Source organism: Bombus pyrosoma, linkage group LG11, assembly GCF_014825855.1.
Source record: "Bombus pyrosoma isolate SC7728 linkage group LG11, ASM1482585v1, whole genome shotgun sequence".
Classification (NCBI taxonomy): Eukaryota; Metazoa; Arthropoda; class Insecta; order Hymenoptera; family Apidae; genus Bombus; species Bombus pyrosoma.
In genome coordinates, this window is record NC_057780.1 from 7,435,469 (window position 1) to 7,457,897 (window position 22,429).

Here is a 22,429-nt window from a genome sequence, read left to right on the forward strand (position 1 = left end):
AAATTTGGAATAATGAATGTAAAAAATAAAAGTTACCTTGAACAATCGTAAACGTATATTCACTGTCTCTGCGTACAAAATTACTTTAAATTTCGATTAAAACACATTGCGTAACGTATAATACACTCTGTAACAGATTTTTGTCTAAAATATAAACATTAAAACATTTTTATATTTGTAACATAATACATATATAATATTCGAAGGATTTAAAAATTCGCGCGGTCTACCCCACGATCTATTGTATGACTTACCTTGACTGTTTGTATTTAGTACAAGTTTGAACTTTATTGCGCGTGAGTGTGTTAGGCACTGTTATTTTATATTAATTATACTGAAGTAAAATGTGATCAATCAAAATGAATATAGGATTCCTTTAAATAAATATCCTTTATGAAACTATTTTTCTACCATACGTATCACTGTCTTAGAAGAATGAAACTTCCACTTGACATGCGTAAACTATTACGTACTGTGAATTATTAAAATAAATTATTTCTATTAGTAGAATTTTATTTACAGTTCTATGGTGTACGAAGACAAGTGCCAAGAATAGAACTGCCATCTAACACGCGTGAACTGGTAAGTACTATGAATTATTTCCATTAAGGTATAAAAGTAAAGACTTTTATTTACAGTTAGATATAATTTATGTATACATAAAAAATATAACAATATAATCTTCGAAAATATATAGCAAATTACAATGAACACTGTATCGCTGTATAATTCTCACGAATATATTCTTCATTCGATCGATCTTATTAATTTATCGACGGATTTATCGAGCGCTGTATACATAATAGACTAATCAATTCTCGATCTTTATCATAACAATATACCGTACTACATGTAGTTATGGTATATTTTGCACTTATAGTACATAATAAGATCATAATATATATATAGTATTAATTTTGTGTAGAAAAGTACTATAAACGTTGTATTTTCGCTTACGATGATAAAAATAATATTTTAAGAAATCTTGATTCTTATTGCTAACTTAAATGTTTACTTTTGGTACCTACGCAAACGTCAAAAATTATTGAAGATTCATTTGCTTCCTTTTCCTTTTTTTCCTATTGCGCACGGCATATATTATACAACTTTCCATGATATAAAACATAACAAAATATGTAAAATATGAAGTACAAAAACGAAGTATATTTATAGATATTTGTAAGTTTGATACGCCGCGCAGCAACGTTCTATTTATATAAGTACTTTACGGATGTTCATGCATTTATGAAAAACTTTAACATATAAAAATACATAAAATTTCCAAAGGAAATTTTTTGGTATAATATTTAGAAGGTGAACAAAATTTTTATTTAGATTTCGTTTTTTTAGTTGTATTCGTAGAAATATGAGTTTGCATAAAAATCTGCAAGAAAGTTTTCGTTATATAAGAAAGTTCTTGGAATAACGATCGTAATAATTTGCGTACAGAGAGATATAAAAATATGCTTCCTCGGATATTATATACCGCTCGCGACTATATTATATTATATTATATTAATTATATAACTACATTGTATACGCTTGTAATAATACTTGGTAGGATTAAAATTAAGAACGTGATTTGCGTATTGTACAAGTTAAAAGAACTGCTACAATAAAAATAATAATTTCCAGTATTAAGTAATGACTCCTAATCTCAATTCAAAATCAATCACAATCAAAACACATTTTGAAACGTGATAAAATTCATAGCTAAATAATACTTTTAGTAATGAACTTTTGCATCTTTGGATGTAACAGCTATACTTTTCTTTCTTTTGAAATAAATTCATATATTGGAGTTGTTTTCATATTGCTGCCAATCCTTTTTCATGATCAAGCTGTTATTTAATAATCATCGTTTTCCGTATATGCTAATGTAAGATTGTTTTGCTACTTTCACTAATTGATCGTACATAGCACGATCACTTTCTTTAACTAGCGATTTGAATTGACTGTAATTGTTTTGTAATAGTATATGAGGATGATCATATTCCTGCAAATTAAAATATAATTTTTTTATAATTGATTAATTTTTATGCAGAAGAGCTTAATTATTTAACATATTAATATATTGAATCTAATTAAATGATCAATATCAGATCATATTTAAAGCTAAGTAGATAAATAATAAATTCTACTTACAGCCATACGTCCTTTATCCATGACTAAAACCTTATTGCTATCCATGATAGTATTTAACCTATGGGCAATGGTAAGAACAGTGCATTTGGCAAATTTCTTTCGTATTGTATGCTGGATCAGGGCATCTGTTTGTGGATCCACATTGGCTGTAGCTTCATCAAGCATAAGTATTTTATTATTTCTTAATATAGCTCTTGCCAAACAAACCAGCTGTCTTTGACCTACGCTATAGTTACTGCCCCTATCCAAAACACGGCTATCCAAGCCTGTTCCAGCAGTAATTACAGCATCCTTCAGTTCTACCTTTATAATATGACAAAAAAGATTGTTAAAGCCCTTATCTATAAAAAAGAAAAGAAAAGAAAGACAGATTGAGTATTACAATTTACCTCATCAAGTACTTCCCAAAGAGCTTTATCCGTAAATTCGTTGAAAGGATCCAAATTACGCCTTAAGGTACCAGAGAATAGAACTGGATCTTGGGGAATGATCGATATATTACGTCGTAAATCTTCTAAACAAATGGACCCAGTGTCTATACCATCAATTTCTATGACACCTTCAATTTTGGCTAGTCTAAATAGAGCTGATATTAAGGATGATTTTCCAGCTCCTGTTCTTCCCACTATACCTATCTTTTCTCCAGGGTTAATGACGAGATTCAGTCCTTTTAATACTGGAGGATCATCCTCTACGTATTTCATATAAACGCTTCTAAACCTGATCATTCCATCTGTTGGCCAATTCTTTGGTGCATTAGCAGGTAGCGGAAGTTGCTTCTCGATTTTCTTGGCAAACTTTCCCCTGTCACGTAAATTCGATTCAGCCACAATTTGCGTATACTCTAACACACGTTCAACAGACATCATCTGGTTTTCCACTTCAGCGTTCTGTCTCATTCCCCACTGAATCATTCCTGTCATGGCCATTACCTGCGTGATGGCCAAGCCTACCTCTCCGCCAGAAAATGTTTGTTGCAATAAGAGGAAACTGAAAATAACTAGAGATGTGAAGACGAAGCAAAATACGTCCAACGAGAATCCAAAGCCAGTGCTCGCCACTATATACATGTAAACTGTGGAAGTATGGACGTCTTGCAGTTTGTCAAATTCTTTTCTTAATATATCCTGTGCACAGTATGCTCTTATGGTACTCAATCCATTTAAAGTAGCGTTTAAATGAGTAAACACAGGGGATCGAGTCATACCCTCCATTCTTTTAATGTTCTTGCTGGTCCTCAAAAATACCTTTCTTATCCAATAAAAGACAGTACCCAAAAATACTATAGGAATTAAGAAAAGAGGATTGATTATACATGATACTGCTAAAGACCCAAACATCATCATGCATATTTGACCAGCATCGAGTATAGCCTTTGGTAACAATTCATCAATGGCTCCCATGTCTTTAGAAAATCTATTGAGAATTCGGCCACTAGGATTCGTATCAAAGAACCTCATGCCTGTCCTAATTAAGGCACTAAACGCCATATCATGCAACTTTTGACTGCATAATATGCATACTTTGTAGAAGATTAATGATCTAGTAATACCAATGCAAAATAATCCAACGATAATAGCGGTATAAACGTACATGCTATTATACATAGAGGAAATATCGAGATTTTCAATCGAGGTATTATTGGTAGCGTTTAACTTAGCTTGTGTAATGTAATAATGTCGCGTTTCTTCTTCATTTACTCTGAAAATATTTATTTTATAAAATGATATCTCAAAGAAATAGAAATCGCCCCAATGTTTTTTGATACTTACAAAATAGGAATAAAATAATCGTTGAGACTAGCCATAAACTGCGTACATATAAACAATAGGAGTACCGTACAGGCTAGGCATAAATTGGCACCAGTTTTGAAGTACTTAATGAATATTGGTCCTTTGACTACACCACGAGAGGTTCCTTCTAAACCATCGTTAAATTTCTCAGAATTTTCGTCTTCTTCCTCGTCGTCTGTTCCTCCACTACTTGCTTCCGGAGTTCGGCTCTATTGCAATAAATCTATTAATATATTTCACGAAAGATTACACAGCTGTAAAGAATAAAAGGTCAAGGTACTGGGTAATTAGCTCCTCACCGATTTCAATGCCCTTGAAATATATCGTTAAGGTCATCATTCTGAACAACTTTTTCCTATACATATAACGGGTGGTCGACTTTAGCCTTCGAGTTATACATAGAAGTTGTACATATGTTTGGTATCATATATTTCGCGTGAAGCTGTCGACGTGTTACCTCCTCATGAATCTTAACGGGATTTTTTTAAATATCTCCATAGTGATGTATGAACAATGAAAAAACAAAAATAAAAATTCCAGTCACTGAATTCCAGATGGAAAGGCACAGGTAGGATTAAGCTACTTAAGTGGTGACGGCCCAAGTAAGCGAGCCACGTGGGCAACGCCGATAATGATGGACAGTTATAATTTGGACACACACACACATATACACAGGCAATAACTATAATATCTCGTGCACAATTTTGTATAAAATATAGCAAGGAAGTATATAAATGATACCAAACATGCTTTGTTTTTAACTCAAAAACTAAACCCGACCATCCGATATTCCATATAGGAAAAAGTTGTTCAATTAATGGTGACCATAACAAAATATTTCAAGGGCATCGAAATCGGTGAGGAGGTAACTATTCGACACCTTCATCAAATAAAATAATCTTACTCTAGTGCTTGATGATGAATATTGTCTTTTCATAATACTCTTCTCTAAAGAGCTATCCTCGATAGATTCTGATTCCGCTGCTAGCAATTCCGCATACTCTGGTCGTTGACTTAGTAAGTCTTGAAATTGGGAAAATACCGTGACTTTTCCTTGCTCAATAAGTATAATAGCATCCACATTTTTCACATACTGCAACTGATGAGTAGCCAAAATCCGCGTTTTTCCAGCTAAATATCTTTGTATACATTCTTCAAATAAATGTTTGCTGACATGGGTGTCAACCTAAAATTTATAAAATAATATACATCTTTGCACTTAAATTATTTTAAAATGTAATCATTTCTTTTAAAATACTCACAGCACTCAGTGGATCATCTAGTAAATAAATATCCGCCTGTCTATATAAAGATCTAGCTAAATTAATCCTAGCTTTCTGTCCTCCTGACAAAGAACTACCTCTTTCCCCGACAACTGTTTGATCTCCTTGGGGGAATTGCTTGAAATCTCTTTGAAGAGAACAAGCTTTCACAACCTTCTGATATAATTGACGATTATAAGGTTGTCCAAAAAGAATATTCTGTCTAACAGTGGACCCAAAGACCCAAGCTTCTTGTCCAGCATAGCTCAGACTTCCATTCACTTTCACGTGACCTCCAGTTACTTCTATTTCTCCAAGAATAGCGGACAGGAAAGAACTCTTTCCAGCTCCGACCATACCTATTACGGCGTATATCTTTCCTTTTTGTATTTCAAGATTTACATCTTCAAGAGTGTTTTCAGATTGACTTGGTTCCCATTTAGCCGTTAAGTGGCTCATATTTACTGCGTATGTTTCCTGATTCATTGTTGAAAAAGCTTTCTTTTCTATAAGAAAACAAATATTTAAAAAAAATGCTTTACTTTTGTATTCCATATCACTAGACTGCGGAAGCATTTATGACAAATTTAATGTGCAAAAACGCACAAAATATACATAATGCACAAAAATGTATAAAATATCCAAAGTATAGTGCTGATATTTGCATAAGCATCCACAGTCTATATATAATATATCAAATGTTTACCCTCCATCATATTCGCCGTATTCTTAAGCAAGTCGCTAGCAACAACCATTAGACCATTGTGTCTTCTTTTTTCTGAAGACTCATCCAGATTTTCATAGCCGTCTATTTCATCATCAATATATGGTATATCGGGCTTCGAAGTTTTGTTGGAAGCATGCTTTGAGATGCTATTGATGCTACCATTAATGCTAGTTGTAAAGTTGCTTAAAATATGGCCACTGTCTTGAAATTCCTCGTACATCAAAAAGTATTGTAATCTTCCCACAGCCACCAAGCATTCGGCTATTTCAGCAAAACCCCGTACGAACATTCCAGACATAGTATGCGCCAGAATATTAAAATAGGAAGAAAAAACGAATACTTTATCGATTGATAATTTATCGCCAAATAGGAGCATACTAATTAAAGTACAAAAGAGGGCCATTCTTGTAGTGAACAAGTTGAAGGTCATGTAGATGCCTCGGATATAAGCACTTTTAGACACCACTTGCAATTCTAATTTACGGGCAGTTTCGATTAAAGCACAGAATGGTTTTTCCCATGCATACATCTTAATGACCTGAACTCCTGATATAATTTCGTCCATTAAACGAACTCTCTCATCAGTTTTCATGGCAGTCTGTGATCGAAACTTGGACGACAGCTTTCCCGTATATGCTAAAACATAAATTTCACATTGAAAATATATAATATTTCATAAATTAAAGCTTATAGCTTTACTAGTATCTAATTCAAGGCCTTGCGTTTGCAGGTTTACAAAAAGAGTAATTAATTAATAGAGTAGAATGTTTTAATTAATAGACTACTTTCATGAATAGAATGTTTTACAAAATATCGTAAGTAAACTATGTAATATTTTACGAGTGCAAGAGCTCGAGCTTTTCCAACTTGACAAGGGAATCATCATTGCCAGAAACTCACATTGAATCGGTACAACAACGAAGACCGCAGCGATACCAATTAATCCAGCGTATCCCGCTTCGATATAAAGAAAGTACGCTATAATTAACGTAGAAAGTGGTGCAGACCACATATGATGTATGAAAATGGAAACGAGATCAAATCTATTCACATCATTGGCCACCAAATTGACCACTTTCCCTGGTGCCGTTTCACCAAGCGCTGTTTTGCTAAGCCGTAACGCCTAAAAACAAATAACATTGATATTGTCGTTTTATACATGCAATGGTTAGTAAAGATTTCATATCGCACATGTATTTCAAAAGTATCACAATTCGAAATAATTCAATCCTATGCTACAAGAACATTAACAGCGTTAAAAATGGATTTGAAGAACTAAGAAGAGATGATTACAAAAATATTTAACCATTTTCTAGATCCTAGAGTATTCATTTTTCCAACATTATGTGTTCAATATAAATGATTTTTTGTAAGCTTCCAAATAGTTTCTCGCTTCTTCTGAAACACTAGTTTGACATTGTAACACTTCAAAAATACACGCGCGATATAATTTTATTATTTAACTAAGATAAGTAGTTTTTGAAAGTAAAGCCTCACTACTGATTACATTTCTCGTATTACCTTCCGGTATACTACAGAACAAGCGGCGACCCTAATTCTCGCGCCAACATGAAACGCGCCGAAAACCACTTGATTGAGCGCGATTACATTTATAGCTGTTGCTATACAAATTCCACCCGCGTATAGTAACGCAGTTTCATAAGTTTCGGTCGTGCTCTTTTTGAAGTAACGTAGAAGCCCACCCAGAAGCATCGGTGTCCCTAATCTTCAAACGGATACAAGACATCATAATCGTGTAAGGATATTGAAGTAGGTACATTTTCTTGCATTATGATCAGAGATCGATATTGGATCTGGTTTAAAAATTTTCTTTAAATAGATAAAACTAGACATTTATCAATGTTTTTAGATACATATCACCAGAATTCCGTTGACGAAAGTAATCCCAAGAAACGATAAGAGAAACGTTAGTTACAACACGAGATAAAATCTGTGGTCACAATAAAAGAAAATAGTGTAATTATTATTATATGAATATTTTGCACTCAGTATTATCTATATATAGAAATATTACTAATAATAATAGAAATAATATTATTTCCAATTCTTTCTTTTTCGTGAAAATAATTTTCTATCCAAAAAAAAGAAGATTATCAAGTACAAGCAATACTCCTAATTGAAAATACTAAGTACAACAAATTAGAAAACAGAAGATATACCGAAGGAAAAATTCGTTTAATATCTGCATCAAAGCAAGTACGATGTACTCCCATAAAAAGGTACGAAAGATAGCTCTCAACAGGCTGGCCTTCCTCTTGTACTTCCTCGAATTTTCTAACTCGATTTTCCATCGTCTGAAAATCATACATTTCATAACTTAAGCACTGATTATTTTTTCGTTCAATCAAATAATAATTATTTATTGAATTGTACAAACTTTTCTAATCGGTCTCCAAGGTAGCTTGACTTATCGGTTTTCAAAGGACTATATAAATCTTCCGTTTGCAGAACCTTTCTGTAGCCTGTCTTGAACAAGTCTATCGTCCACCTGTGTATCATTAAATACAATGGGTAACATGCACATGTATGTAGAAACGAGCATTTATATTTAACGGGATGCTCTACGCAATTGATAGTTAGATGCGACGATGATAATACAGTTCGGGTACGTTCACCCAATAGCGGCTAACACCTCGCACAATCAATCTGCTCCAAAATATCATTAATTACCGTATTAATATTAATTATATATATTATATATATATTAATTATATTAAATATATTTTAAAAAATACATATTTTTTAATACTATACTATACTATTAATATATATATATATATATTATAATAGATTATAATAGACGTTACAATATTTAGTAAATGAAACACATCCCTACTTAAGTTCCATTTTTTAAATTATAGTATTCAAGAAAATAGCAATTTGCATAAACATCCGTCGTCAAATAAGAATAGTCGAAGTATTGTTTGAAATCTCGAATACGAAATTAACTTTCCTGCATTTTTTAGTCATTTTCGGCTCGATCATATTTTCTTATCGTTAAAGACTTGTTGAGATAGAGTTTGAGGAAAATATGAAAGAATAGTTAACAATGTACGTGACTTCTCGTTTTAATTTTATGGTTACAATTCTGTTAAGAAATTAAAAGTATTTTAAAGAGGCATAAAAATTCAAGGACTATAACAGGACTAAGAGTTTTCATGACTCGCGACGATGGAAGTAAACGGAAAAGCAATTTCGCAAACGTAAAATCACGATGCGTGACGCAATTAGTGACAAACAACTGTGTATTTATTTTCCTTCCTGAAATATACTTGAGCCATCTTGCGAAAGCTATTCAAACGATTGAACTTAAATACTCATATTATTAAAAGTTTTCTCTACTTGAATATTTCTCAATAAGGATATTTCAAATTTAAATTGAAATTTATGTAGTGTTAATTATTTCTTCCTCTACTATTTCAAGCTCATATCGTTTAACTCCTTGCCTTGTGATTTCTTTATCTGCCTAATCCTGTGTCGGATAACACAATTGGAATATTCTATATTACATACACAATTTATATTTAATCAATTGAATAAAAAGTTTAAATTGAATTTTCCTATTAGAAATTCAATTTATTTTTACTAAATTGGAATGAAGGCAAGAGATGGAGAATCTTTTCTCTTCAAAAATATTATTTTCGAACGGCATATGAAACGGTTGTGCATTTTTACCAGATATTTGAAATACGTTAAGAGTTCATCGCTCTAGCCTACTTTTGGATTGCGGAACGAGTACAGGGCAAAAAAATATTGCTTGTCTCAACGGGGATAGTTCAAGCCAAGATAAAGCGAGCTTCCGAGGTTGTAAATTTAACCTATCAAAAGTTGGTATTGGTAGCATATTGGCGATCACTGATTATTTGACATGGTATTAACTAATGACTTTTTGGCTCCAGGCTTATTTACAATTTTATGTAATATTTTAAACTTCTACATATTAAAAAAAATGACCATCTACGAGTAGAAAATTTTCAAATATTAATTATTATTGGAGTAAAATAAAAAACGAGAAAAAGCAAAAATATAATAGGTATATAAAGTATTATTTCAACATTCTGTAGAAAATACATTGATTTCGCATTCAAAGTTTCTTCGTACGGCCCTAACCGAGATTTCAGGCATTGTGTATCTTCTTATATTTCTGTCAATTAATAATCTACGTATAAAATATATATTAGGTTGCCCAAAAGTTTCTTTCGTTTTATAAGAAAATAATAGATGCACAATATTTTTTGTTTTAAATTATTTTATTGAATTATGTATGGTCCGTTTCAAAATGGATCCATTGATCCCAATGACCCATTTCATCTATTATTTCCTTATAAAACGAAAGGAACTTTTGGGACAATCTAATCTTTTAATAATAAATAACTAGTATGTACATATGTACAGTGGATCAGTTTCTTCTTGAATACTTAGCATAGAAAATTCTTATGTATACATTGTACGTTTTGAAATGTCGTCACTGTAATGAGGCATGACTGTCATGATTATATTGACTTAATGATTATATGACGGCAAATTTCACACCAATCTGAAAGTGTATATGAAAAACAATTGAAATTACAAGATTAATTACTGCAAATATACATTTAATAAAAAAAGAATATACATAAGCATGTACAATTATTTTAAGCACGTGATAAACGTTAAAAATGATATCTACTGAATATGAAGACATTAACATAACGGATAATTGATTGTTCAAATACTTCTGTGAGCACTGTGAAATCATGTATTAATTTATACTAAATATATTGTAATTTCTATATACATCTTTAGATTTATTTCATATTTCACCAATATGGTTATGATTGTCGGTCTTGTTACAGATAACATGCTCATAGAATGTTTCTACAAGCGATGGAATATTTTCATATGCCAATGTATATATAATATATTTTTGTCAATTAACATCCGAAACTTATAATCGTACGAAACTTACCACCAAAGCAGCACCGACAGCAAGCTGGCCTTCACCCGCGGATTTGGTTTGGATTTTGAATTGCTCGAGTCCATCTTTCTTCGTACGCTGCATTAACTCGTCTTTCAAATTGATCCTTTGATCACTAGTTGATAGCTATTCAACTGATAACCGATTTTACGAAGAAAAGAACGAATCACTCACATCGAAATGAAAGTCACACGGTCAAAAATGGAAAAGATCTCCTCAGTATGACACGTTCTTATCATCCAAGTAGCTTATCTGTTTAAGAACCTTCTTAGAGGCTAGGTTAATTGCTGACTGATTGGGCAATCATTTGAAAATTGTCACAGTACAGATATAATAAGATACAATAAAAACACTCGAAGAATCTTAAAGATAGTGATCAGTAAATTTACGATAATGTTGTGGAAATACTTGACCGATAAATCTTGATTAGCCAAATCCGATGTAGATATCCAGAACGATAGTTCTCATCGAAGTTCTCTTGATTTCGCGTGAAACTGTATCGTGGAGAAGAATAAGACACGTCTGGATCGAACACCTGTATTTAAGACAGAAAGAGATCATGTATCTGGACCGAACTCTTTACATGTGTTCGTTTCGTCTCTTTATCTCAATACTTGCTTCGTCACTAATCAAACAATGGCTTGAAGATTGTAACGATGTTTTTGACTTTTAAACGATGTGTTATACATCTGCATTTGATGTTACTATCTGATGACTGTATAAATATATGTCGGGTTAGTATTGGAATTTTGGGCGTTTGACGAATCTTCACTCGAATTGGCCATCGTGGTTATGTATTCTAGCTGATTTTTTTGGTACAGATGTGATTATTACAAAAGTGTGCAAGCAACAACGGTGATCGCATAATCGAGATGTTGATGACAATGAATTTAGGTTCGGTAACGAATCCACGGTCAACGGGATGCGATGTGATACACGATCCTGGTGTAACTCAACGTACAAATAGAACTTATCTGCATGAACTGAATCACAGTCCAAGTGGAACTGCCCTTATATACTCCTCTCCGTCCCTTTCGGGTCAATCTTTGTTTTTAAGGAGAACTGTATAATTATTCCATATCTCTGTTAGCTACACGTCCCTCCCGTGACCGTGACTACGTTCAGTGACACGTTATGTCACTTCGAGCCCAAGCCTACTGTCATAAACCTCGGGCACCCATATTCGGATTAGAACATAAACAACTATTCCTCAGTTTTAATATTTAAATGCAGCTATAATAAAAGGTCTTGACTAAAGTATTGGGGACGTTTCCCGCATTATTCTCAAACGTTTCAAAAGAAAGGCCCCGATGTCTTTTCATTTCCGACATATATATATCTATATGTTATTTAAAAGTTTTTCGATCAAAGACAACAATACGAAATTGAATAATTTCTTATCTTGCATATGCTAAGTTCTACGAAATTAAAATTAGAATATTTTTCAAATTAATCGTTTTTATACACAAGTATCTTAATATGTACTATCAATACGTTAATCGATGGATAAATTATTTGAAAGTATCTGGAAATCATTTATAAGCCAGGTATGAAATATCCAATGGATTTATTAAAATCTGTACTAAGAGATCACTATTATATATGATCGATTGAAGATCATAATGTTGTAAGTCAAAATACTAAAAATTTGAATTCACGTTCATGTATTTTAACTTTTAAATGTATCCCCTTTTTAATTTCATAATTGATAAAGCTATAATTTTGTTCTCTATCAGGATACGTTTTTATTACTTGAAAAAATATGATCAATTTTTTTATAATAATAAATGGAGAATACCATTATACAGACCTTCGATAAACCTAAGCCCCCCCCCCCCTAAAACTGAATCTTATTAGCTTACAGAACCTTTAATCCTGCAAGTATTTTCGGTTTATAACTGGTGCTTAGAACAGTCCTTAGGTTTATTGCACGATCTTTTACGGAAAATCAGATCACGGAAAAAGCGGGTAATTACCTAACGAAAAAGGTGGATAATTGTCTAACGGAAAGTCACGTCGGTAGACTTCCTCCTCCAATCTTAATTTATTAATGTTAGCTATAACCAATGGGCATCGCGGATCGTTACCCTCACTTTTTTAACGAAAAGTGTGAACGAATCCACGTTCTTAGTTCAAAAGACGCACCCACATCGAGCTTTCCTCCGTAATCACATAAGAACGAACTTCACTGGTTCTCATAACGACAGAGCAGTCACTTCATCCCTCTACTTGTTCTCTGGACTACAGAACAGTCATTTGTACTCTAGACTTGTTCTCTGAACTACAGAACAGTCACTTCATCTCTACAATTCTAGTACATCAGGAGAGTTCTACTTCTTCTACACCAAGAGATTCAACTTCTACTTATTCTACACTAGGAGAGTTCTACTTCTTCGACTACATTACTACATTCAACTGTAAGGGCCTTGCTCTAGTACGACAAAACATTCAGTGTATCTCTATCGGATCTTCATCCGTCAAATAATCGTCTATGATATTCATATCATACGTAACGGCGTAAGTCTTCAGTGTAATAAGTTGTTGGAAATATAAAATTTATAACCTGTTAATCGCAGTGTTATACCACATCGATCTATTCGTGGTGTCGATTCTTATAATCGTGACGGGAATTTACGACTCCCGCTGACGCGCTTCCTCGCGATCGCGTCTCCCCGCGACTGGTCGAAAATACAGAATGAAATAAACCAAAATAATGGAATCTCATAAATACTTCGTTCATATTTTGTTCATTGTATTTATTAAATACATCTATTATTACAGTGTGCACATTACAAATATATTATTACCAGAATTAGTTTAATAAAAATAATTATTATCTAAGATACAAAATCATTTGGGTAATGAAACGAGTGCAATTAGAATGTAAAAATCAATAAATTCGACTTATAACTCGAAGAAAATGTGATTCGATACATTTATATTCTTCTGTTACTAATGTACATTATCTAACGGATTATCAGATTACCAAAAACGTTAAGTTATGTATGCATATATAAAAACCACTTATTCGTCGTTCTGATTGTATCATATATGCAGCAATTATTTAATAGTCAAAAATACATTAATGTACCACTTCACTTGCAACTCATTGTTTTTATTTGAGTCACATTATAGAATTTTATTGAACCCATATTGCAATTATAGAATTATAGAATTATAGAAAATCCTTTTTATATTTTTGATTTGTGTAACGTACTTTTGTAATATATGTATTTTAATAAATTTTTGTATTTCAATAAAATAATAACTCACTTGATATAACTTAATAAAATAAATGTAATAACTTAATAAATTAATATACTTATGTATTTACTGCACCTAATGCATTATTATTTTGTAAATATATAATGTATTTAATACACTATTAATGCATCACCTTGGACTTGTCTCTACTCATAAATTACTATAGAATTGAATCTTATAAATGCGTTGCGATCTAATTGAAATTCATTAATCGTGTTACGGAGATGTGCTAGATTCTAATGAGTTGGGTAATGTGTTGTAACTTGACGCGTTTTTAATTTCACCAGCGTAGTGTAGCTGTTCATGTAGTATAATATTGTCCAATCGAAGAGATAGAAATTAATGTAACTATGTATAATACATTATGTAGATATGAATATGTACATGGGAAGATAATGAGCTAACATTGTCAACATTGTTTCAATAACATAAAACACAAAGTACGGGAAATAAAAGATACTTATAATTATTTAGAAATTTGTAGAAATTCTTTTTCCAAATAAGTGTTTGTTATTTAATTAATTATATGACTATTGGCGATTGATCGATACATATCATATGTGTATGTAGTTAAGCATAATGACAAGAATGATGTCAGTCAGTCTTTGTCACTCATGACTCAATATCTAATTCCGTGTATGTAGTTGAAAATATTTGATATCAATGCTAAATGTCTCCTAATTGATGTTATGTGAATAATTCTAATTTGAATCATCATTTAAAGTTTGAGATCAGAAAATCCTCGTGTACTTACGACTAAATTGTTGATGTTTATGCATTTATACAGAATTTAAACGCGCAAAAATCTAGAGAATACATATAACATTAAAAAATATGCAAAATTAGTTGTTATAATATTTTAATATATTATAGATAGAATAATGAAACAATTGTCTATCTAGATTCCATATTTTATATTATATTTGTAAAAATATGAATTTACATAAATATCCGCACTCTACTTATAACAGATGTACGAAAATACAAAAAAAGTGATTTCTAAAATGCTGATTTTATTTATTTTGTGTATCCATATTTACAAAGTAAAGTACATATTAAGTATAAATTCTTTTCTCTGGTTCACGATACGCAAGGTTACCACGCGAATAGAGTGTATTCGTCATGATTATTCAGCAGAAAATTTGATATGTCTACTGTTTAATCTTTAGGGATTCTTACTTATATAATTTTACATAATCTATCCAAAATAGGAAACATTTCACCCGAATAAATAAAAAAAGAAAATTATATATACATATTACGTTATTGAAAAAATGTAATATTTCTATAGTACATATATGTACATTATTTTCTTTTGAAATCTTCCAAGAAATGCAATAAATCAACAATAATTTAACACAATAACTATACCAAGAGATTTATTGTATTCTTATCAGTTCCATAAACTTTCTGAGATTTTACGTGTTATCAGTGCAGAATACGATTTTACAATTTCATAATGGTTTATGATATGCAATACTAATTTTTTAAAACCGTAGAAATTATTATCCGTGTCAAATTAAAACATAGAAAATCTTGTTTCGTAATTGTTGCTTTTAGAACAAGGAGAAAATGACAGATGACGTTTGCTTCGTCGGCAAAGTTAAGGCTGCAATTCTCAATTCTACTTTATATATGCGGATGTGTACACAACGTGTCGTAAAACAACTTAGGACGAATGTAAACGGATCGTTATATCCCATCATTTTAAAGATTTTCGCTAATTTATGCAATCAAATTTATACAGAATGAGAAGCCATGAGTTGAACATGAAATGATAGTTAAATTATGAGCGCAGAATATCAAATAAATGATTAATTATTTTGGAACTTCTAAATAACAATCTTAATGTCATAATATTGTTTCCATCTATATTTCCACAAAAATATATTTCCAAACTTAAAAAAAATGTTTTTAACAAACAGTGACAATGATATCACAAAAATATAAATTAATTAATGATTGTTGAAATGAAACACGAAGGTTCATCGAGAACAATTGAAAGGCGTTATGCAACGAAAAGTCAACTCGACAAGTTGTTAGCACGAAACAACATCATGAAGATGCATAAAAAGAATTACGATACGAAATAACTTTCAATATATATTTCAGCGAATGTTTTCACAAAGATGATAATTTTTCCAGCCGTTGTCGCCGTCTAAAAATAATCATTTCTCGTATTATTATTGTTATTAATCGTAAGCGGCGGATGCCTTCTAGTTGTATAACGTAGTCAGGCTAATGGTCGCATTAAATGATGGCAAGCAAAATTGTTATCGAGACAGAGAAGCTGAGAAAGGGTCAATTGTGTACGGCACGTGATGCGTAATGTTCAGTCTGATATATCACTACTCCTTTCAATTTGATTTAATACGTATAAGAACTACTACATATATAGCCAATCAACAACTCGTCAACATTGTAGGTTTGTAAAAGACAAGTCAAATTTCCCGATTTCTTAGAAGTCACATAATTCTATCGCCTAGAGTGCGGATTCTTACGCATGTGTAAGAAATCTAAAAGAGCAAAATTGTACAGAATGCATATAATATACAACAATATATAAAGTATCCCAAGTAGAATATATATTATAATATTTAATAGATGAAGGACATGTCTGCTTAAATTCCATTTCTTTAGTTCTGTTTATAAAAATATAAAACTGTTAAAAACCCACAATCTACTTATAACGTTATATAAATTAACGTTATATTTCTAGGACGCATGCTCGTTAAACAATGTCGCGGAGAACACGTGGTTTTCATCACACGCCAACTTGTCTTTTAGTTACTGATATTTAATGAGTGAAACTCATTCCAAGATTATTTTGTCAAAAGACGTCAATTCTGTTAAACGAAGATATTTTTGGTTTAAGGGGTAAGAATACCTTTACTTTGTACGTAGTGGCCTTGATGTTAACATGGCAGCATTTCGTATATACGATGGTTATGATTCAAAGAGGTACTTCGATCGAAAATAGTCGAATGAAATATACGTACACGAAATACGCCCAATAAGTGCTTTTACTCAATTTCTATACCTGTACCGTTTGTCTTCTGCCCAACGAGAAAACGTTATCGATGTGTGTCACATTCTACAAATTGAATTCTTGGATCGAGTTACGAACTTGAACGAACCAAAACAACACACGCGTGGTTAGCGCAAAGCCTGCGCCACTACTGAATACAATTCTTGCTTGACTTTCCTTTGCTTGCCTTTACCTCTTCGTTCTGTGACGTATACGCAACACCACTGCATTTAGCTGTCATTTGTCAATATAATAGGCTTGTGTACATTTCTTTGATAATAGCGTGTACCGTTCTCCTTGTTATTTTCCATTATTTTTGTACTTTGATTAGAATGTATGACATAATTATACTTCTATGTGGATTGAAAATTTTTTAACTAAAATATTTCCTTTCTATTATGTAATATTTTCCTTTAAAATAGATTGTAGATTTTAAGTATTTCAACCTCATTTTGATTTTATCCAGAAATTTACTTTTTTATATTTTTTATTTAAATATTCATATATATATATTATGGAATCTGAAAGATTTCAGTTCTTATTTTCATTACAATTTTCAATTGAAAATTTGCAATAGAGATAAATCTATACAGTTGCAATAAAAATTATAAAAGGTGTGTGTATGTACATATGTACTTACATGTGTAAGGATAATATCTAGCCTAACCTAATTCAGATTTGTTTTAATTTTAATTGATGGCTGCGAAATTTGAAATTCAACAAGTTTAAGAATGGAAACACTTTATTTTATTTTCAAAACGATGTCATAAGCTACTTACAAAAATAATACTATCGATATAATTTATTATTTAATACAATAAATGCTTATATGATATGTATTGGGTATAGTGCCATGAGATGTTTGTATGTATGTATGTACATTTGTATATATTCGTTCCTTTCTTATTTCCATATATCTTGTTAAAGTAATATTTAGAATATGAATTTAAGTCTTATATAAATATTGTCATTCGTTCTGACATTCTATTTCACATTTCATTTTACAATTCCTTAAATGCCGCACCCAAATTTTACAATTAAAAAATAATTCGTACGTTGCTCTTGCAAAATCAAGAGAATCAGAAATTTCAGTACGTTTTCAACGGTGTGCAAGACGCGCAGGCACATTCTATACACACATCAGTAGACCTAACTTTGGTCTGATGAAAATGGGGTGAAAAAAATTTGTTGTTGGAATATGTACGACTTGGAATATCACTGAAAATTAGGCCATTCATTTTTCCTTCCACATTATAAAAATAGACAAATGTTAAATTGCACTACTCCATCAAAGCAATATTGACCACACTTTATTATTCTTGGTATGTATATGGAGTAACGAATATCGTGGCAAAATACTTAAATTTAAATGTTTGTTCATTCATAAAATTGTCAAAATACGAATTATTACAAAAAGGACTATAACCATAATTTAATTGTCCACATTAATATAAAAATTACGAAGGCTTACTTTAGCTATAAGAAAAAATCCCCTAATAGATAAGTTGTTCGCATGATCTGTATATGTTTTGTTTGGATGTTATAATATAAACACCTAGCAAAATTTCAATATATTTCTATAAAATAAAATAAAAATAAAATAACTAATTAGTCGTATTTGTTATTCGCTAAATATGAAGACATTATCTTTACTAAAAAAGAAGGGCATAGTATTTCTAAAATATACTGTGTATCAGAATTGTTCATTCCCTAAATCGATTGGCTTCAAGCTATGATTATCGAGTTTGGGGATTCGATAACATTAATAGAAGCTTTTCGTAGGCGTACGCTAAATTTTTAGCCAAACCTTTACAACATCCGTTTTCTTGTATAGTTTGGAATCTATAAGTTTTGAAATTTTTCTCTGTGTCTATATACGTAACAGCTGCCATTAGTGGACACATAATAATTTTTGTATGGTCTAGGAAATTTATCTGAAAGTGAAATATTATAAATTAAATTTTTTGTATTACATTCGAAAATTCGAAACTTAAACAGAGATATGACTTAGAATGTTTAATTACTTACCTGTACTGTTCCATTAGTCAATTGCATAACTACAGCACTCTGTGTTCTAAACCACTGATGCATATAAGGTATCCTAGACATCGCATCGCATGGTTTCACAGCAACAGAGCTTCCAGCTTTCATCAAATGTTCTTTCATGTACTTTAAAAAGAAGTTCATTAGCCTCATTTTCTTATCTAATTCAGAGGGATATTCTCTGACTGTGTAATACAATTCATCTCCTTCGCGATTTATATAGTGGATATTGAAACAATTAGCCAGCATTATTAAACGAGTCCCATCGTTGAACATTACACCCACACCATCATCAGAAAGTTGGTATCCGAATCCATATTTATCCGAGTAATCAACCCATTTGCTTATCCAAAGTACAGGTTGCGCAGCAGGGTCAGTCATTTCATCTATACAGTTAAACATGTATATATACAGAACAAATTACATAAAATATATTTGTCAATTATTAGATCAATTATTTTATGCAATATTTTCATTATTTAAATAAATGTTAATTTTAATGTATAGGAAAATGAAAGGGAGATGTGATTCGTGCCTGAGATTTCCGTAAATATCTGATAGGGTCTTGAATATTCTGCATCAGGAAATAATTTCCGTCAGTATAAATGATAATTTCCATGCAAAACGTGATAATAATATTTAATCCCTGGATGATTGTACCTGTTGACGAAGTTGTCTCTCTACATGGTTTAGACTTTAATACAGCACTCAACTGCTCTCTTAATGTCTGAAGCATCTTTTTAATATCAAGATTCAGTTTCTGGACTTCGTTTATTGCATCCGCAGGCTTCGTTTTACGCGCCGGACTGTTAGGTACACGGAATACGAAGTCTTGTCCCTCTCCTCCTACATTAGTATTCATTTCAGATAATGGCTTACGTTGATTATGCATTTCCAGCAGGTCTAGGCGTGGTGCCATTGTTAAACATGACAGTGGCAAACTATGTGGCATAAAACCTATAATAATATTGAATAGATTATCAGTGAAAAATATTTCATACATATGACAATGATTTATAATTTTGACAAAACTTGATGTTACTTACCAGAAGAAAAAAATGGATCTTTAATTAATTTTGTTATGGAAGGGCGTTTGGATGGATTTCCTTGTAACATATTAGAAATCATGCTCATCGCAACTGTACCAATATAATTAGGAATTTTGTATTGGACTTGTTTTATTCTAGCATAAGTTTCCCTTAAACTCGATGTTTCAAATGGAGGTTTTCCCACAAGTAAAGTGTACATAATGCATCCAATGCTCCATATGTCAACTTCATAAGAATGTCCAACTTTAGTTAAAATTTCTGGTGCTATATAATTTGGTGTTCCACACAGTGTTCTATTAATGAAATCAAAGTTAATTTTTATATTACATTAAATGTTAAGATATATACTAAAATAAACAAAACAGTTACTTTTTACGTTCTCCTTCATGCTCTAGCCTGGTAGCCAAACCAAAATCACCGATCTTAACCTGCAGATCATCGCTTAAAAACAAGTTACCTAATTTTAGATCTCTGTGAATTATTTTATTTTGGTGCAAGTAATTTACACCATCTAAAATTTGCTTCATATAATATCTCGTTTCACATTCTGTTAGTGCTTTTCTACGTTTATGCAATTCCATCATTGACTGAAAAGTACAATTGCCATTTCATTAACATATATATCTTTGAAAAAAGTCTAATAAATAGATTATTTATATGTTTGTCCTTATATTTATCTTATATAGAATATTTACCCTTTTTCTGCACAGCTCCAAAATTATATATACATTCTGCGGATCGTCAAAAAAACCATAAAAGCCAACAATATTTTTATGGTTCAAAGTTTGATGAATGGAAATCTCTTGCGTCATTTTTTCTCTATGATTGCTCTTTGTGATTTGTGACTTTGGCACAATTTTCCCAGCAAATACACGATGTGTCTTTGATTCTCTGATTTCGTAACATTTTGCAAAACCACCCTACAATAAAAAAATATATAGAATATAGAAAAATACTGAGTGAAAGGACTAAAACTATAAAGCATAAAGGACATACAAAAATGTATGATGCAGTAACTTATTACATTACACAATTCTTCATTGAATAGCATATAATACAGCGAATTTAAACCAAATTCATCTAAAAATTTGTTCTATGCAGTTAATAAAATTAATGTTAATATATAATAAAATAAGAATAATAAAATTGTTGGTTAATTATACTACATATTTTACCAAGAATTTCACAAAATTTATGGAAGAAAGTAACTACATATTTTACCAAGAATTTCACAAAATTTGTGGAAGAAAGTAACACATACTAACTGATTAGAAAAATCCCAAAGTCAAAAATGTTTAATTATTATGAAATTTCCAAGACAAAAAAATATAAAAGAGAGATTTACTATAAGAAGATATTACTAACTTTCCCAAAAAATCGTCCTTTGATATAACTTTTTCCCGAGTTTACGTCGTATATCACGTCAGGAATAACGCATTCTTTCTCATCTTTTGACATTTTGTACTATCTTTTTCGCTGGATCGTGCAGTATATTACAAGAAACGTCGTGTTCTGATTAATATTGCTCACGTTAGTTGTACGTTTCACTAAAAAAATATATTCAGCGCTAACTTCCTTCTCAAATACAAATTTTCCTGTTTTTGTCATGCGGAAGACAAGCAACGGATTTCAATATTTAAATCTCAATACTTTAACCAATCCCGCGTTTCCCTGAGCGCATGACCAACTGTACATGGGTACTTGTTACTATACCTATAGTAACGTTAAACTACGTTTCTATAAAACTGATTGCTGTTCATTTTTCTTTAACAAAAATATCTAATATTCTACTTAACTTAAAGATTTTCTTTCAAATAATTAAATATATTTTAAATATGGAATAATTATCATAAATAATAAATTAATTAATATAAAAATTAAATAACAAATTTGTTATTAATTTTAAAAAGCATATATTTTTTTAAAAATAAGTTATTGAATATAAAACAACATAATATATAACAACATAAATAGAATATGACATTTAAAATATTCAATAATTACATATAATAATCTTGAAATTTTACACATACTATTCTAAAAAAGAGAAAATTAATGACAAAAATTTTAAATAAAAATTATAAGAATAAAAATTTATATTTATATCAAATTGAATTAAATTCAAGTTAAATTAAATATT

The 22,429-nt window shown here is 31.1% G+C and overlaps 2 protein-coding genes and 1 long non-coding RNA gene across 7 annotated transcripts; 1 reads left to right on the forward strand and 2 right to left on the reverse strand.

The window, feature by feature from the left end:
• Nucleotides 1-605: 605 nt before the first annotated feature.
• LOC122572883 (ATP-binding cassette sub-family C member 4-like) lies at nt 606-17,495 on the reverse strand. Of its 4 annotated transcripts, none has more exons than XM_043738501.1 (13): nt 17,216-17,495; nt 10,897-11,440; nt 8,326-8,436; nt 8,108-8,242; nt 7,449-7,653; nt 6,828-7,050; nt 5,907-6,563; nt 5,201-5,706; nt 4,843-5,124; nt 3,918-4,147; nt 2,535-3,846; nt 2,146-2,448; nt 606-1,996 (listed from the first exon to the last, which is right to left on the reverse strand). In XM_043738501.1, the coding sequence occupies exons 2-13, from the start codon at nt 10,968-10,970 to the stop codon at nt 1,856-1,858; spliced, it is 4,179 nt and encodes a 1,392-aa protein (XP_043594436.1). In that variant the 5' UTR covers nt 10,971-11,440; nt 17,216-17,495; the 3' UTR covers nt 606-1,855. The 4 variants fall into 4 exon arrangements, with proteins under 4 accessions (XP_043594436.1, XP_043594435.1, XP_043594437.1 ...); XM_043738500.1 differs by having other exon boundaries at nt 17,210-17,495; XM_043738502.1 differs by lacking the exon at nt 17,216-17,495 and adding an exon at nt 17,057-17,197.
• On the forward strand, nt 11,447-21,543 carry LOC122572889. 2 transcript variants are annotated; one of them, XR_006318589.1, is made up of 3 exons: nt 11,447-16,594; nt 16,889-17,046; nt 21,000-21,543. It is a non-coding gene; the product is annotated as an uncharacterized LOC122572889 (long non-coding RNA). The 2 variants fall into 2 exon arrangements; XR_006318588.1 differs by lacking the exon at nt 21,000-21,543 and adding an exon at nt 19,748-19,883.
• Nucleotides 19,138-22,091, reverse strand: LOC122572885 (serine/threonine-protein kinase polo). Its single transcript, XM_043738510.1, has 6 exons — nt 21,655-22,091; nt 20,985-21,209; nt 20,659-20,876; nt 20,287-20,582; nt 19,901-20,197; nt 19,138-19,626 (listed from the first exon to the last, which is right to left on the reverse strand). Exons 1-6 carry the CDS (start codon nt 21,745-21,747, stop codon nt 19,214-19,216), a joined length of 1,542 nt encoding a protein of 513 aa, XP_043594445.1. The 5' UTR covers nt 21,748-22,091; the 3' UTR covers nt 19,138-19,213.
• Between the last annotated feature and the right edge of the window lie 338 nt (nt 22,092-22,429).

Excerpts from the sequence above, each read along its gene's own strand:
- LOC122572883 (XM_043738501.1), bottom strand. The coding sequence starts at position 10,970 with ATGGACTCGAGCAATTCAAAATCCAAACCAAATCCGCGGGTGAAGGCC. Across the intron at positions 4,148-4,842 it reads ATTCATCATCAAGCACTAGA|AGCCGAACTCCGGAAGCAAG; the intron begins GTAAGATTATTT and ends TTATTGCAATAG. Across the intron at positions 1,997-2,145 it reads TGGATAAAGGACGTATGGCT|GAATATGATCATCCTCATAT; the intron begins GTAAGTAGAATT and ends TTTAATTTGCAG.
- LOC122572885 (XM_043738510.1), bottom strand. The coding sequence starts at position 21,747 with ATGTCAAAAGATGAGAAAGAATGCGTTATTCCTGACGTGATATACGAC. Across the intron at positions 20,877-20,984 it reads TGGAGCTGTGCAGAAAAAGG|TCAATGATGGAATTGCATAA; the intron begins GTAAATATTCTA and ends TGTACTTTTCAG. Across the intron at positions 20,198-20,286 it reads AGATCCATTTTTTTCTTCTG|GTTTTATGCCACATAGTTTG; the intron begins GTAAGTAACATC and ends ATATTATTATAG.